This window comes from Haemaphysalis longicornis, unplaced genomic scaffold (genome assembly GCF_048455015.1).
Source record: "Haemaphysalis longicornis isolate Haplotype H1 unplaced genomic scaffold, Haemaphysalis longicornis Haplotype H1 scaffold_4, whole genome shotgun sequence".
Taxonomy (NCBI): domain Eukaryota; kingdom Metazoa; phylum Arthropoda; class Arachnida; order Ixodida; family Ixodidae; genus Haemaphysalis; species Haemaphysalis longicornis.
Genome location: NW_027526361.1, coordinates 27,154,854 through 27,172,791, shown reverse-complemented (window position 1 = coordinate 27,172,791; position 17,938 = coordinate 27,154,854). Strand labels below are relative to the sequence as shown.

General features: G+C 46.6%; 1 protein-coding gene across 1 annotated transcript in view; it reads left to right on the top strand.

The window, feature by feature from the left end:
• Amph (amphiphysin) overlaps window positions 1–17,938 on the top strand; it is an 80,076-nt gene that overhangs the window by 46,854 nt on the left and 15,284 nt on the right. The window contains 6 exon segments of the mRNA XM_077706215.1: window positions 743–853; window positions 2,250–2,335; window positions 3,380–3,556; window positions 6,245–6,973; window positions 10,074–10,228; window positions 17,022–17,282. Of these exon segments, the coding sequence (XP_077562341.1) occupies window positions 743–853; window positions 2,250–2,335; window positions 3,380–3,556; window positions 6,245–6,973; window positions 10,074–10,228; window positions 17,022–17,282 (1,519 nt within the window).

Here is a 17,938-nt window from a genome sequence, read left to right as displayed (position 1 = left end):
CTTCAATTGACGTGTTCAAACAATTTGCCAGCCTTTGAAAAGCATGTAAGTACATATTGCTGGCCCTGTTTTTCCTTCTCTTCCCTTGGATGCCAGGGTCAATGATTTTGTTTTACTCCACTTCTTTAATTCTTATGTGGTGCCTTCTGTCGTATACGGTTCCTCTGTTCTCACTGTGCCCTCGAAATGTTGCTTATGCATAATTGGCAGGTGCAAGGACCCAACACAGAGCCTGTGACAATAAAAGCTTTGGGTAGAGTTATTACCAGCTATGTAGCTTGGAAGGTATAGCTGATTTCTGTTTCAGCGCATGTCTTATTTTTGAAGGGTTTTTTTTTTAAACATTGCAGAAAAAGATTGAGGAGTAATCCTCTTACAGCTTTGGCTGAAAGCTTCTATCTAGAAACATTGCTGATGTGGCTTTTTTTATGTGTTTAAATTTTGTTTTGACTGTAACAATAGCAAGACAGGATACCATGTCAACACCTTTTGTGTAGTATACTTTTTCTTTACGTGGGAAAAACCAGCATATGAGTGATATCTATGATTTATAACACCAACAGCTTCACTGCAAAAAAATAAAAGTGCTGAACCTTCAGGAAGAGTGATAACCGATTAAGTGGATTCTAACACAAGGAGGGTTTCTTGTCAATTTCGCTATTCAAGTTGTCTGATAGGTGTGACTGAGATTGGAGCTGAGTGGCAGCTTGAAGAGGGATCATCTTGGCTCTGTCTTTTGTAGGGACGGATAGCCAAACGGGGTCGCAAGTTGGTTGATTATGACAAGTGTCGGCACAGCGTTGAAAGCCTACGCAACTCTGCAAAAAAGAAGGATGACTACAAGCTGGGAAAGGTGAGTTTCCACACTACTCTGCATTTACTTTTGGGTGCTTGAAAACTGTGGCGGGTGTCTAATTCTACTTTACCATAGTTTAAAAACCTGGTAAGTTGTATAGCCATGTATTTTACACCGGAAACAGTTATAGGCGAAGTGAGCGAAAAGTCAAGCTAGGGAGGCAACAGGAAATTCAAGGTCTGCCTTTAAAGGGTGCTTCACAACAAATGCACATATGCCGCGGTGAAGGTTAAAAATAGGGGGGAGGGGGAGTTTTTAGAAAGTTGAGCTGGAGCTGTGATGGAAACCTTGGGAAACTGGGCATGGACCATCATATAGATAATGAAATAATCGAAGTCAAAATAATCAATTCGTAAATAGCATGATAAAAAAATATCTTATCTTGTTGCTCCATGTGAATGCACTTCACTGGAGCAAGCGGTGGTTGCAAACTGAACTGGCACATATCACACAAGTTTTCAAGGCAGTTTTACTGCTTTAACCGTCACTTCTTCACAATTGTTTGAGGCAGTTTCAGTTCTTTTGCTCTGTCTTTTATGTATGTCCTTTTTTTTCATGTTTGCTCAACCCCATATTAGAAAGGTAACCTTGCTTCAGTGACTGATTCACTTGTTCCTTTTTTGCTACTATATGTATGCATATGTGGGTGAAATGTACTTATTAACATAATACCACATGCTGAACAGACATTTTTTCTGCAGAATTATGTGGCATGGTCTCTAAGTTTGTAGTGTTTTTGTTTTTTGTTAATTCTTTGTGTTGTGTCTATCCTCATTTCTCCTCTAGTTAGCCATAGCTGTCCACAATTTTCATTTGTAGTGTCACCAAGTGAGGATCGACACACACACGCAGGTCATCATTGGCCTATTTACGTCTGCTGCAGGACAAAAGCCTATTCTGTAGACACTGCTCCTATTGTGCGCTGTCTGAATACATTCTTTAGCACCAAACTTGCATATCTCATCCCTCCATCGAGTTACTGGGTTGCTTATACTTCTAGTACTACTGGGTTATGCCAGTGGTCTGCCAGATTACTAACTACAAATTTAACTACAGGGCAGGGCCCAGGCTGTGGTAGACCATTGAATACAGCTCTGATTGCCAAAAGGATGGATCCAGTTGGGAAACATTGCTTTTTTTTTTTTTTTTGCGTTCAATTTTTGCTCACAAACAAGAAACCCTTAATTGCTGGCTGCTGTGTGAATGCAAATGTTCACTTTCATTACCTTGTCATGTGTGTGTGTTATTTTTTATGTGCTCAGCTTAACATTTTTTGTTCCCTGCATTCTGCTGGGCATGCTGTGGGTGGTAGTCACATTGTGTTGGTGACTCCCTTCAGCAACGTAAATACAGCGCTGAGGCATGCGGCTTCTTTTTTTTTTTTTTCTTCTAGGCCCGAGAGGAGCTGGAAGAAGCCAAGCAGATGTACGAAGTGATCAACAATGAACTGCACGAAGAACTTCCCACACTATACGAAAGGTGGGCACGGTTTTTAAGCTGCCTTGCAGGGAGTGCTTCCTCATCGGGGCTGTGTTGAATGCCCGGCAGATGAGGATGCAGTTGTCTGTTGCTAAAGGGGCACTGGGAAAATTGCTTCGCTGCAAATAAGACCAAAATTCTTGCCATAAATGTTCATGAATGGGTCTTATATGGGGGTAATGATTATCTTAATTGCTTAACAATTTTTTCAGAAACAACACTCGCATCAGGAAGGATCTTTTTTATTTGCTTCATTGAAAATTTCTTGACAGAGGTGGTAGTCACTGCATTCTCTGTATGCATCTGTAAACCAACAGCCTATGGCAGAAGTATGTGGTGTTGTTGGAGGTTCAAATTCAGTTTTGGGCATAGCTGGCCTGCTCTACGCCTACCGCTACACTCACACCTCTGCAGGGTAATTTCACTCTTGTTGCAACTCGGTGCAGATAATTTAGGAGGTCCGTGACATTCAGTATACCTGACCCATTCGACAATGCCAACTAAACGTCATTTCCATTTTTATGCAAGTATATTACTGCATTTATTTGCCGCAGCAGTTCAACCAGCACACGTATCAAAAACACTTTCAGTATAGATTTACGACTGCAGGCATTAGCTATAAGGTATTTTGCCATAAAATGACTTTTTGAGCGGGCACATCCTAATTGAAATGACATTAATTTACCCCTGCCTTGTAGCAGTGGTATCACTGTCCTGGCTGCATGCATGCCAGGCCATGGCAGCACCAAGGCTACGAAGGGTTCATTTTGAGGGAGCGTCCTCGGATTGAACAAAACCCCCTCCCGCCCCGCGCACATCAAAAACTTCTGCAGCCCGGCACTGGGCCATGAATGTTCGACAGAGGTTGCATTGGTCTGACACACGAATCTGGTAGATAGTAGAACCTGGCTGGTAAACCATTTTAGCAGCTGCGGGGGTGAGCATTTCACTGCTGCAAAGTAAAATAAATTCTTCGTGCGCGAGATTTCGGTGCACGTTAAGGAGCTGCGTCCGGATTAACCTTTCCCTCCCTTCCCCTGGCAGCCGCATCCCATTCCTGGTGTCGAACCTGCAGACGTTCTTCACTGCCGAGAGCACGTTCCACGTGGAGAACTCCAAGGTGTTCTCCTTCCTGGTGGACACCATGCAGAAGCTGGCCACCGAGAGCGAGCAGCAGGGGCACACCCTCTCCAAGAGCCCCCTCTCCTACGCACTGCCCAAGTGAGTCTCGCTCCTGTTCTTCCAGCTCCTCGCACCTCGCATCAGGTCGGCTTGCACAAGCCTTGCAATCAAAATTCTTGCTGCACTCGCTTGAACTTAGTGTTGACGATCCACCGAGAGAGCTCTTTGGAAGGGTCGTTGTCTCTTCTCTTTTTTATGGGCGCACTTTCATCTCCTGGATGACTAGCGCAAGCGAATGCATTCCACTTGCCAACTGATCATTTGACGTAAAACATTGAGCCATGTTCTTCCTTGCGTGTAAGCATTTGAGGCATACTAGACACATGAGCAAATGAACCCTTTTGGGCACTTGGCAGGCGAGTCAGCCCCAAAACTGTTAGCGAATTGTGAGTGCTTTATTTTTAATCTCACTTGTGAAAGTAAATTTTTAAGAAAAAGCAAGTTACCTAACCCTTTTGCTCATTTGGCCCTGCACAAGGCTTTCATTCGGAAGGGTTTCATTTGTCTCGCACTATGTCAAAGGCCAGCAACTGCTTTGTCATGACCCGTCAGTGAATGGCCTTGCTTCAATGACGGCCTTCTCTATATCGGGGACAAGCAAAGACGTTGTAGGAAGTTTTACTCGCAGTGAGGACAGATTCATCTTGGTGAATTGCTGAGATTAGTATAAGTGTTCTAAACTATTGGGCATGACCTGTGCATGGAGCTTGGATGTGAACAGTCTAGTAGTCTCTCAATTTAATATAGTGTGTACGCATTTTTCTCTGTGGAGGCAGCACTCTGCACATTTTCTATACCATTTGACCCCGTGTTATGACTTCGAACATGTGCTCTCACAACTGTTTTGCATTTGGTCCCGTTTACACTTGTTGACTTCTAAAGCAATTCTGTCGGTTTTTTTTTTTTTTTTCCACAGTGTTTTTTTACTATTAATGTTGCGCCTACTGTACTGGACACCTGCTTTCAGCACAATAGCTTAGTCTAAAGATTCATATGTGCTTCTTTTTTTGTTCTTGTGTTGCCTTTTTGCTCTTGTGTTGCCTTTTCAACTACTAGATTAAACAACTGCTTTTAATACAGTTGCTTGGTCCCATACTTCTTGCCATTTTGTTTGTTTATCCAGTTTGTTATTGGGGTAATAGTGGTGCAAATTTGTCATAGAAGACTGCAATGTAAAATTGGTCTTTTTTTTTTCAAATATTACACCACAAGTGGTGACAATACCTGCCAATTTATCCTTTAATAAAATTGTACCCCAGTTTAAATTAATAAATACTTGCAATATGTACATGCTTCCAGCAGGAAAGTGCTGTTGGCATTTCTTTTTTTTTATTATTGTAACAGACAGCAGGATTTTGAATAAGTGCAGTGCAAATGGCAATGGTGTGATATTCTTGCACGAAGCCACAGTGTGCTTCCAGTTGTCATTGCTTGCGGCAAAAAATGTTCATTTATTGCACAATAGCCGAGCAGTAGCTTTCACTAATCACATTGTACAGGGTATGAGTAATACCTCTAATGTTTAGTGCCTTTGATAAATTGTCTGTGCTAAATATTCAGATGCTGCATTCTAATCCAAGTGGAGCATCGTTGGTTTTCTCGGAGAGGTCAGGAAGAGCAGTTCGTAAAGGCATTTCGACGTACGTCAACGGTACAAGGTTGCCGTGTAAGCAGGTCCCAGTGTCCCTCTGCATTGGCAACACCTAAGCAGGAGAAGGTTCTCGTGCTGCTAGGGGCAACCCTCAAAGCTGGCAGTTGCCCTGGCTGTACAGTTATCCATAAGCGGCAGTACTGACATGAGGCCAGCAGTCACAGCAAAAAAATCTTAGAGTGAGAACTTATGTCCACCCAGCAGGTTTATAGAAATGCATTTGTTTTCTCATGATAGTGATGATAGTGCAGCAAGCCTGACAATGCATTCGTATCTTTTTTTCCCAAGTAGTCTAGGTACAGATGTGTGGTTATTGGTTAACTGTTCGCTCGTTGAGGTTAACAAGGGCAGCAGGGATAGATTACTTGATAAACTGTTGAAATGAAGTTTTTGGTGCTCTGGTCACTCCTTTAAGTATGTTCTGCCTCCAGTATCATCTTGTAAGCTGTCTTATTTACCATTTTCTCCAAGGAGTGCTTGCAACTTGATGTTCATTTCTTTCCGATAATTACTGCTTTTTCAACGGATGGTGACAGCTGCAGGTTTATTTCATGGCAGGCTTTTAGCCTCATCGAGAAGGTGTTCCCTTTTATGTATGTGCCAGTTTATGTTGTTCAATTCATACTTGTGCAGCTTAAAGGTGCTCAGATGGATCAGGATGTCACAAACACGGCACACACGGGCTGGCCTGCTGTCTTTTCTTGTTGCCTATCTCGAGCTGATATTCTGACATAAAGAAGAGGCAAAACCTCTTTGCATAGCATTTAAGGTTCTTTGACACGATTGCAGTCTTGAGGAACAGTGGGATTCATATGACTGTGTAGCATTGGGACAGATAAGGCTAAAAGGCATGGCCAACTATATCAGTGTGGCAGGCTACACTCTTTGTATGCTAGAATTCATGGGGGGAAAAGAAAAAAAACTGGCCCCTTCTTTTCTCTCTCTTCTCTTTTCCCCTCTCTCCCTGTCTTCTCCTCCCCTTTCCCCTGGTCATGCATTACCCTTGCACGCCTCAAACCTCCTGGCACCCGTACTTAATCGCATCCACCGTGTGGCTTGGATTGGCACCGCGGCAGTGTTCCACGAAGGCGCTTCTCATCGTCGTCCCGTGCCGACGCACTTGCCCACAATGCCATCGCTGGCACTACTCACTACCACAACCACACGGCTGCGACCTCTCTCCGGCGGACCCACTCGGACCGGGCGCGTCCGCGGTCGTTAATGGCCTCTGGAGTGGACGGCGGGCCACTCGCTTCCGACACGAACGAACGAACCTCCCTGCGCGAGAGGTTTTTCAACTCCCGCAGTGCAGGCCAAAAAGAGGAGCAGCCTCTGGCCTCGCACTCTCCAAACCAGGCCTCGAGGCGTTTCTCTTCCGACAACTTCCACCGGCAACGTGTGGAAGACGGCCCCCTCGTTGACCAGGGCGACTTTACGAGCCGGAGGCGTGAAGACAATGGCCCCGCGGTCGGCCAGAGGGGCAGCTCGGAGCGTAGCAACATAGCTGCCCAGTATGCCCGAGTCAGGCGCCACTCGGCGCACGGGGCCGAACCCAAGAGGCCCGCGTCGGTTGACTGTGGCCCCGCCCTGCCCAAGTACTATAGGCGTTCGGTGGAACGTGGTGGAATCGACGGCCGGCTCGAGGCCCAAAGGAAGCACGGCGGCAGCTTCATTTCGCTCAGTGCGGCCGACTCGAGGGGCATGGGAAGCCGTCCTGTCGAGCTGTACCTTGTGGTTCGGCCGCCAACGGGCGCACGCCCTTCACAAGCGTCTCAGCTGCCTTTGGTGCCTCGCTTGGAGCCGAGGTACCTTTGGGTTGCTTGTGCCTTGTGCACTTCCTCCAAAGGAGCTTCTTTCCTGCCTTCTTTACTACCATCGAATTGGTTGCTTGGCTGCTTTGTGTCCATCCATCTCTGATGAGATGAGCAAATTCATTCCCTAAAGCTTTTGGCTGAACAGGTTTCTTCAGTGACTGAGTCGGGTTTCCTGATCGAAGGGCTTTGTGAACTTTTCTTTTTGTTTTTAATGGTAGAATTCTCTGCTGATAGCAGAAACCAGGTGATTATTCCCACTCTCCACAGCTCTTCTAGGCTTATGGCAAACAGGACTTTTATAGCTGATAGCAGCATGGCTGAACTAAAGGCTTCAATTCTCGTGATGTAAAAGTGTGAATGTTAAGATAAAATTAAATAAAAGAACCCTTCTGGGGGACTCAGTCAGTTTTGCATGACAACAGCGAAAGTTTCTTGTATCAAAAAGAAGTGCAGTGCTATATGTTTCAGGGAAGACCTCCACATCCGAATACCATTTCGGTGTTGCTGGTTTAAGGGCAGCTTTCTTTGCACCGAAATCTATTCCGTCACACTTCCGTTTTGTGGCTCAGTATTCTGCATGAACTTGGCCACTGTGTTTTACTAAATCATTAATTTTTGATAACTCCTGGATGGTTAACATATTAGATCATATTCCAGTGAGCAGTCCAAATGAGAGCGAGATCAGCTTATCCAGCAAAGGGAAAGCAGACTATGCGGTGGTCTCAATAATACTAAACCAAAATGCTGGTGCATGGTTGTCGGCTTTAATTTGCTTGTTAAGTGTTCGCTTTTGTTGGGTGTGGCGCTTAGCTCTCCACCAAATAATTATGCTTCACAGCCAAGTTGTTTTGTGGACGGTGACATAGCCTGGCCTCTTTTCTCCTCAACATTTTCGATTGTTATCTAAGGCATTGTCCCACCTTGTGTCCTATTGCCTTTGCGTGGTGCCATCACTGGCAGTGTGTGGAGGCCACCGATGGTTTTCGGCAAATACTGGTTATTTGCTGCCCCTATTCTACCTTTTCAATGTTAGGTTGAGTCCTTGGCAGTTAACGACCTCATTCATATTGGATTTGATTATTAGTCTTGGCAAGAATGACCTTGCAGGCATTATTTCTTTTTCTCCACTTGGCAGCATCATTCAGTAGTTAGTTGTGGCCGCTTGGGCTTGTACCATGGTACATTTTGATTCACCTGAGTTATCATAGGCAAAAAACATCTTATATTGGGAAACAAGGGGCACGTGTTCCTTGTCAGAGTCCCCTTGTTGCAGCAGTTCATGCTGTATAGAACATAATATACAACCAACACTACACACTGCACGCTGCACTTGCTGTTGAAAGATGGCAACTTCAGATGACACCCTCTGGTACTGTTTAAAAGACAGCCTCTTTGCAATGTTGCTGGTGGGGAGATCAGGAACAAGAGACCTTGACAACGGACATTCATACTGCCACTGGAACAGCCTCCCCGGCAGGAGGAGCAGAGTCAAGCATTCACTTTGTTTTTGGAAACCAACCATCAGGGTAGGGTCATCAAGACCTCCCTACCTTCTGAGAAATCCTGGATTTGACCCAGTCGAACGTCTGCACTGGTGTTTTGGCTGCACTAGTGCCCTGCCTGTCTTGGCCAGTGCTGCACATGGATTGCCCAGTCTCTCCTCCGCCTGATGCACTGCTTTTTCTACTCCAAGAACAATCGCACTATTTGCCATATCGTTAGGTTTTCTATCCTTTTCTCTTGTCTCAGCTTCTTTCTTGTTCCCTAGTTCTCTTTTGAGACTAGAAAACTGGCTTGTTACCAGCTGTCATGCTCTTTCCTTAAAGCCTTGTCCTATTCTTTGTCCTCTTGCAACTCTGGGAGGCTGTAAAGAAATATTGGAGATGAGGTACGCAGGCCCAATGAGCACTACTACTAAAACATCTGGTCTGCCCTCAATGGGTACCCACAGATGTCAAAGGGGGAAGATAACACAGCATGATCATTTCGATAATTGTGCACAGTTTCCCAAGGTGCTCAGTGCTGTCAGATTGGGAGAAACTGGCTTCCAAATTCAGGTGGATCTCTTACAAGCCTTGTGTGGGTTGCTAGGTTGTTGCCTTTAAATAGATTTGCACTGCTTCTGAGACACCTGCATAGCAATAGTGCAGAAAATAAGAAATGTTGTCAAGGTTACTAGGAGAATCCAGTGGCACCTTCTCGAGACGACAGTTGTTCCCAAGCCAGTTCCTTGTGGTGGCCTTCTGTGGCCTATTCATTTTGTTACATTTTTATGGAGTCATCATCCCAGACTAACTAGCACAATGTCTTCTGTTAAAAAATCTTGCAGGCCTTTAGGTTGTGCGTTTTGGGCTATCTAGGTATATAGCTTGTCCCAGCATCATTGATTACCTTCCTTGACTTCCAAATAGTTGCACTATTGGTACCAGACGTAAGCCAGAGCTAAAGGCTAACGTGTAGCAAGCGTTGATGTTACGGAGCTGCGCAAGATTCTTTGGATTGTGTTACGTACTATGAAAAGGTGCGTTTTATTTTCTTCTAAGGTAGCGATGGATAGGTAAACGACACACCGGATTCTTTCTTGGGACAGGCTTGTTGCTTCCTGCTGTTGACTGCTGGCATTCTAACCTTTGTTCTGTATCTAGGTTTACATAGTTTGATTGAAGTTCACTGTTGCTGAGTTTGCTAGAGACAGGTGTCACAGATGAGAAATAGCTCGTGTCTTGAAGGACCGGACACTTTTGTTGCAGCAGGTTCACCTTATCACTCCTTGCCAAAAGTACAGCGATCATTCTTCTCTCCTTTCTACTTAATGAGAACCTTCTGCTGAAGTCATGGGGTGACGGGGTCCGTAGCGCTTTCTGTCATGCCCTTGCCCTTCCCCGGAGTCACGGCACTTGCTCGGCCATCAACTGCAGCCACCCAAAGCCTGCCTGCTCCCCCTCCCTCCCCTCCTCTCCTATGCACTGACCGCGTAGTGGCAGGCTAGGGCAGTGCGCTGTGCGAGTGCTGCTGCCGGCAGGTGTGGCGCGCCCATCTCACCGGCCTCCTCTCCCCTGTCCCCACCTTTCCTTTCTCTTCCTGCACCTAGTTCGGTCTCCAAGGAGGCGGACACCCGGCCCTACGAGGAGATTGAGTTCAAGAAGGGTAAGAGCAATCGTGCCAGCGACATTTCCATCAAGGTTACCGAGACTAACGGCCAGGTCACCAGCCCCGCCCCGCTCATGGTGTCGCCCGTGCGAAGCGGTGAGTGCACGCGCCTGCCACCCGCTGCTGCTGCCGCCGCTGCCACCGCCGCTGTGCAACCTGCGCGCTTATTGTGTGAGTGTTCTTACAGGAGAGGGGGGGAGGGGGGGGGGGGGTGGACACTGCCCAAGGGGGGGGGGGGGTTGTATGCCTGTGCACGCCTGGAAATGCACTGCTGTGGCAACATGTGCCGTAGCTGTTAGGAAAAGCTGGATACGCTTTCGCATTCCACAGACGTGAACTCCGTATTACCACCAGGATGTCTCAATGTTGTTTCAGTCCAATGCAAATTATTTTTTTTTTTCTGTGCACAATTTTCTTTTGCTTTGCTATAAGCAGTTTTTGTAAAGGTTAATAATACCCTGCTAACCTAAATAGGCCCCTTTAAGTTTTATCGGTGTTTTAGTTTGTAGTGCGCTCTACATTGTGGCGTAATGTACCATCGGTTGATGTTGCTGGCGTACTTGGGGCACAGGAGAGCCGGGAGGGTAGGAGGTATTATCCCGTCCTGAAAGTTTGGAGGTTCACAGGGTGGGTGGAGCAGAGGGTGGACGAGGTCACTGACTCTGTGGTTTGTGAAATAGAGGTTACAGGTCATTAGACTCGCGATACTTCAAACTCTAAGGGATCCCAGGATTTTGTTTGAATTATCAGAAGTTCTCATAAACATGACTCGGGGCAACATACCACCTTGTGTTGCAATGAAACATTCATATATATTTGATAATAGAACATCCACACACAACTCGAAAGACGGGTCACCTGCTCGTGCGCATGGGGAGTTGGCCGAGGGTCACGGGTGTCGTTTTCGTACATGCTGCGCCTGCCGTGCCTGCAGTCTTTTTTTTTCTTCGTCAACCACACGTGGTTGTTGGCGCACGTAGTTTCGCTTTGGCACGTATATACAGGTAATCGTCTCTATTTGTGACTGTTAGTGATATAAGGATGCAGATGTGCAACGAGAAACACCTAATGCAGCGTATATTTTCTGGCAAGGACCAGCGAAAAGTAAGAATTAACCAAATTTACGCAGTGAATTAAGTGGCTTTAAAATACATGAACAACGTAGCAGGCCAACCAAAATTTTGAAATTTGTTTGAATTAACCAAAAGTTTGAATCATCCGAATTTGAAGTATTGTGAGTCCACTGTAATTGTTCTTTCCATGGCAAGCATTTCAGCAGGCTTGCATGGCTGCAACGTCTGCTTCCATCATTGCGATCAGCCACTTTGAAATGCTTTGCAGAAAAACAAAAATGGAGACAGCTGGAAGATTTTACTGAAATATTTGACGAATATCCTGAACCTCTATGATGGCAGATGGGGCTGGAGTTTCATTATGCATTGAAGTGGACCAACTGTCAAGGTGCTGACAGTAGGTCACACAGTGTCAGTAGCCTATTTCTACTCGTCCAAAGCGTTGTCTGTGCCCCGATGCATTGTCCTCTGGCACATTGACAACTACGCTTTTCAGATGGGAAGGGGGGACCTGGGTGGCGTCTTTTCAGTTTTTGATTAACTTTATTGAGCTTTCTTAGCTGTCATATTAGGCTTTTTGTTTGTTTTACCTTTACTGTGCTCATTTCATTAAAGGAGTACGACACCAAAGTTCGATGTCTCCAAAAACTGGTGTGGTTCACTTCGTGAAGATGCCAAAATTCGTTCCTGAAATCGTAGGTGTCAAATGTTGCTTGAAACCAATATTAAATCTATATTATTACTGCAGTTTGAAGCCAAAAAGCGGATGTGTGTCTTTCTGCGATGTCAAACATGCTGAGGGGGGTGTGGGACATAGAAAACTCGCGCTGGTCAAACTGTTAAGTGGTTTGCCCCTTCCCTTTCAGTGGCAGGCATATTAGGACCAAAACCGACAAGCCTATTTAGGGCAAAGATCAACAACACAAATGTAAACGTTTTGGTGGGGCTTGTGGCTGTCCCCTTTCACTTTATTGCCCTCACACCTCTGGACAGTTGTTTGATTCCCGGCCGTGGCGGCCGCTTTTCCGATGGAGGCGAAAAGTGAAAACGCCTGTGTGTACGAGATATTGGCACACGTTAAAGATCCCCAGGTGGTCAAAATTAATCCGGAGCCCCCCACTACAGCGCACCTCATCGCCTGTGTAGCATCAACGCGTTAAACCTCGTGTCAATCAATCAACATCTGTACAGTTTTAGACTTGCTGAATGGAACGGTACTAATCTTTAGTTGAACTACGGGAGAAGCTGAGTATAAGTGGTCATGAAAGGCGGCCTTTGATGCTTTTGAAGCGAATGGCAATGCTGGTGCCTTGCTTGGACAGAAAAAAAATGTCATATAAGCCCTACAGTGCTGCAAACCTGCATCCAGGGCCTCAACACCTGAAACCGAAACTGATGACATCAGTGGCTCTGTAAATCGTTATCGCATGTTGGCCAGTCTTAATTTGTGTGTTGTTTATGGCTTAGCAGGCCTATGGCTAAGTTTATGGCCTAGCAGGGATGTGTACAGCGAGGAACAAAAGAAAAACGGAATTTGTTGTTTTAGTGCTTCAGTACTCCTTTTAAGCGAAAATTCAACTGCCATTGCTGTGCATCTGGGTGAGCAGGCATTTTTCAGTTTCATATGCCCCCATTGCACCTGAAAAATGCACACCAATAATTTTATATCTGGAGCATATCATCAGAATTTAGAAAGCTGCCTCGTTTTTAAATTTTTTCGGTGACATGAACAGCCCATATTACAGCCAGTGTTGAGTGGACCTTCCTGTTTCTTTAATAAGCAGAATGTCACTCAGGCCCAAATGATGCCCAGAAAGCAAGCTGGGTTAAAATATGATGAAAGGCTTTGCGCACTTCCCATACCATCGGTTGATGTGCTGCGCATCAACTTCGGAGCACTAGAATATCAAGCCGCCTTTGAGTGGAAATACAGGACAGCCTTCTTCGGAATCCACTTCAACCCGCTTCCAGTCGTCCTTCGGTTCCACTTTCGTCATCCTGTGTCGCTTGTGTCTGCATGTCGTGCTGCTGTGGCTAACACCAACACCGTACCCTTCTTCTGATATAATACGCAATGATGAACCTCACTGGTTTGCCGTTCTTGTCTGGCAAATGTGTGTGATGTCCAGAACCGTTTCTGCTAGCATCTTCTCAGTTCTATTGCTTCACACCTCGGCTTCAAAGGCGTCACCGCTGCTCGTAAGGGAGAGCATTGCTTGTGTGGCAACACCCAACTGTCACAATGACACTGAAATGCTGCTCACAATTTTAGTGTACTGGCATTGCAACTCAATGCATCTGCCAACATACATGTTAAAAATAAAGCGCGCAACGCTTTGTCTCTGTCTGCGTTGTTCATAACACACAGCTGAGTTCCCAACCCCTTGAAGAGTTGTGTTAGCATGGGTGCTCTTGGCGTTGTTGTGCGTTGCAAAAAGCTAGCATGAATGCTTGATGCGATAGCCTCATTGGCTCTTATGGGACCACACGGGTAAGAACAGGTTAGTGGACATTTTATTACTATTTTCTCGAGTGTGCCACAGTACGCGCACGACTTTTTGCATGTGTTAGCACCTTGTTTCGCGGAATAAAGACAGCGTTGGCAAGAACTACTTGCTGGGGTCTATGAAAAAGAGGGGGAAGTGCGTTATGAGAGTAGGTGGCCGTGGATTTTTATAGTTATGCTCAGTTCAATCACCTGGCAGCTGTCGTAGGGGTTTCGTTGAGCACAAAAAATAAGTTGAATAAATTTTCCGCAAGAGAAAAGCTACAAGACCTGCTGCATTAGTGCACGAGTTGAATGCAGCAGGGGCTAGATGTTGAATATTGGTGTGAAATACTCCCTTCTCATGTGGCTATAGCCTAAGTGTTTCGACAAATGACACACTGCACTATGCCTTGATCTATGCGCACTCCGCAGTGTCCTGCACTGCTGCAGCACAGAATTCTGCTCATTTGTGCACTGGTAGTTATACTGTTCATGCGACAGCACTTGGATGGAGTGGTTAAGCAGCTGATGGTCACTTTCTCTAGAGCTCTGGGAGCCACTTCGTCAGTTTTATTGGGAAGGTAAAATAGAAAGTTTAGGGGACATCATGAACAGCAGCGTAGTAGGGACAGACGCGAGGGAAAGAAGACAACAGGACGGCGGTGTACTCCAGTCATCTTCTTTTTTTCCTCGTGCCTGTGTCTGCTACACTGCCTTCCAAGATGCTTAACCAATACCAACTTGCCCAAATGTCAGTCCTTTTGCAGCTTAGGGGGTACCCCAGCACTAGCAGCTCTCACTACAAAAGAAATCTGTTACAGCCTTAGCTGCATCTTTTTGGTATGATGCAGGTGAAATTTTGCGAGAAACTCTGAAGGTAATGTTGCCGACTGGTGCTGTATTGTTATAACCAGACCGAATGGGTGGTGATCACAAAGGAACTATTAGTGATGAAATGAGGTATCAGGAGGCAAAGATGTAACATCGAATGCCACCAATGGCGTCAACTTCTAGGTACTAAGTCTGAAGATGACCAGTGGGCCATCCAAGTTGTGACAGAAGATGCAGAAAATACTTGATTTCCAAATTTTGGTTTAGGAATGGTCATAGGCTACTGAGTTACGGCGTCAAGCTATATCAGGTTTTGTTCTGCAAATGCTTCCTTGTGACATGCGGGCTAACAACTAAAAGGAAAACAAGTTTGGGCAGTGCTGGATCAAGTTTTCAACACACATTTCACTATCAGCTGGACAGGTGGGCTTTAATTTGATTTCAAAATTCATATTTCAACTCGTACAGTTGTTTTTCCATATCGCGTTCAGCCGAGGAAATGGTCTGTGGAATAGGCCATAACACATTTGTTTTTAATCAGCGGTTGCTGGCCACTACAGTAGCGAATGGTGTGGAACCCACAGTGGTTATAAAGTTATGTGAGTGGCCAGTTAAGGCATTGTTGGTTGCACACAGCTTTTTTTCCGAGACCATACTCCTCTCGTACAGGCATGTGCTACAGTATCGGTACCTGGGTTGCGCCACTCCGTCACCATAAACATGCAAAGGTTCCCGCAGATGGCTGCAGCTCAAAACAAAAATATATCAAGCCATACGACCTGTCGTTTGATGGCCTTGCCACCGCATTCGAGTCTTGAGAAACCACTGTGAACAGCTGTCTGACCCAATTAGGGCGCCCTTGGCTGAGCAAGGAGATCGTTTTCCATGTGCTCACTCTCAGCGATCCTGCGTCTTCAGTTGTCACTTCTGTTCGGCAGAGACTGCTAGAGTGCCAGCTACTCGTTGCGTCAAAATATTTGCCACTAGTCTAAAGGCGAACTTTGTGAAGATTCGAAGTTATGAAAAATACAGCCTTGAATGTAACTGCGAGTGCAGCCTTGTGGCCGCTTTTTTAACTTGCACTTTGGCACAGCTGGTGCCAGTGTGTGCCCTCTTCCTTCCCAAATGTTGCATTGGGCTGAGGTGGAGGCATTCATATTGAGTAATCAGTGTAAAAACAGAACAAACAATCCCAGCTGTTTTAAAGAACGTGGCACCACATATGTTGCAGCTGTTGTCATGCCAATGTGCGATTGTTTGGTTACAGTACTCCAAGGTCAATATCTTATGCGATATGTCTTCCAGTTTTTGCTTTCATACTTATCACATTTGGGCGATCGTCTATGAACTCAGTTAACAAAAGGTTGCCTGCGACCAGAGCAACTTACACTGGTGTCACAAAAAGTGACAAAGTTTTCACTGTTTGTGTTAACTGGCCTAGTAAATCGCACCGCGCATTCTTTGTTAATTAAGGTGATGTTAGGGATATCTGAAGAATGTATAGGCTTTATTGTGCCATCCTTGGTTATTGGAAGGAGCACCTCCAAAATCGGCTTGACAGTTTTGGATGCAATTTCCGGTCTGCCCATGGATATGAATGCTTCGATCACATTAGTGGAGATAGTTTAGACTGCATACAAGCAACAAGAATGCCCATCTATAGAGCATTGTTTTCAATGGCCCATTCAGTGTTCATTAGTTGAGTTAATCACTATATTTCAAGTTTTTTGCACCATGCTGGCGTGGTTCTCATCATGCATGTGATTGTGTGCCATATAGGCTAGTAGTACACTTCTGTCTTGGGAAGCGAGTGGCCTGGGCAGTTTCACCGGTGAGCTGAAGTCTTCGTGCCTCAATCTAACTTTAAGGCTTACAAAAGCACCAAACGAGCAGTTCAAGTGACAGCAGCCACAGTACAATGATAGCTTAGGTTTTAGATGTCGAGCCATGCATGTTGGAGCTGGCAACCTTTTGGAAGCATTTATTTTTCGACGTGCAGCTTGGACATTGCAGCGCGATTGGCTTGAACTAGAGCCACTAAATAAGCTGTGCTAGTGGCTCTAGCTTGAACGAAGCTGCACCGTGTAGCTGTGCATGAGTGGTGCACCAGTGTGGGCTGCTGCACGAGAGGCTCCACCAGCACTGGTGGAGAGGCGCAAAGCAGAGACTTGCATGCACTGGTCGTGCATGTGCAGCCAGTCATTCGATGGGAGCCAAGCGCTGGACCGTGGCAGGAGCACTTACGCCTCGCAAAACCACCTGCGCCACACTGCTTGTGTGCGTGCAGCAGTCCCTTTAGCAAATGCTCTGGGTTTGGCCAGCATTTGGGGCCCGTTCCGAGGGTGCAGTGCAGACAGGAGCTTAGCCGTCCGTCTCACTGCGCGGTTCCGTGCATGCGGTGTGACAACGCGTGTTGCGAGTGCACACAGTTCCCACTCCCCCGCATCCCGTTGAGCGAGTACCGGAGCGCGCCGCGTGCTGCTGGTCGGCGGCGCAGATCCCCAGTGCGTGGCGTGCGGCACTAGTTCCCGCATGAAGTGCATCTGGCTGAACGACGCCGAGTTCTCTTTCCTGCGGTACCAGCCGTGGCAGTGCCTCCGCTGCGCCGTCAACCACTCTTTCGAGGCGGCGCACCCGGGCGGCCCCCAGGGCACGGCGGCCGCCGCTCGCCGCAACCTCTGCATCTGGTTCACGCGCGTCACCCGGCTCAAGGCCAACTACACCGAGCTCCAGTGCAAGATGCTCTCCGGGGCCGAAGGTCGGTCCCGACCCCCGCCCCTCCTGTCATCTGGCTGGCTGACACCTGCATCCCGCCCGTGCCCCCGCTGTAGCCGGCGTTCAGTGCATGCCCCCATGTCTGGCACGTGCGGCGTAGGCAGCTGGATGGCGCACGCAGCTCGATCGTGCACCGTACCTCGCGTCCTGCAGGCGCAGCCATCCCAAAAGGCAGCAAGAAGCACATCCAGCGAGAACGACGACTCTTTCATATTTGCTGGCATCTGAATAGATTTGTTATTCATGTGACTTCAACACAGTTGGGTAGGCAGCCAATCGCTGAGTAGTTGCGTCAGAGCATGGGCGGCCAGTCCTGACATGCCGTTAGAATTATTTGTCTAGCTATAATGTATCTGGCAAAGTCTCTTTCCACCCAGCTGCTCGACAAGAATTATATGCAAAGTTTCCAGTTCTTGAAGCGAGTTTGTGCCTCCCATGGCACAACTGGCATCTAAGTTGCGCAGAAGCTCTTTGATGGCTGGGGTGCTTGGCACACACTGATAAGCCGATCACATTTGGCTTTGGAAGCAGTAACTAACTGCATCCAAGAGCGATAGAATAGGGGGAGGGGGTGTAATGACTCTCCCATCTAGATAATGCAGTCATCCCCATCACCGCCTCAAGACATTTTTTTTGTTC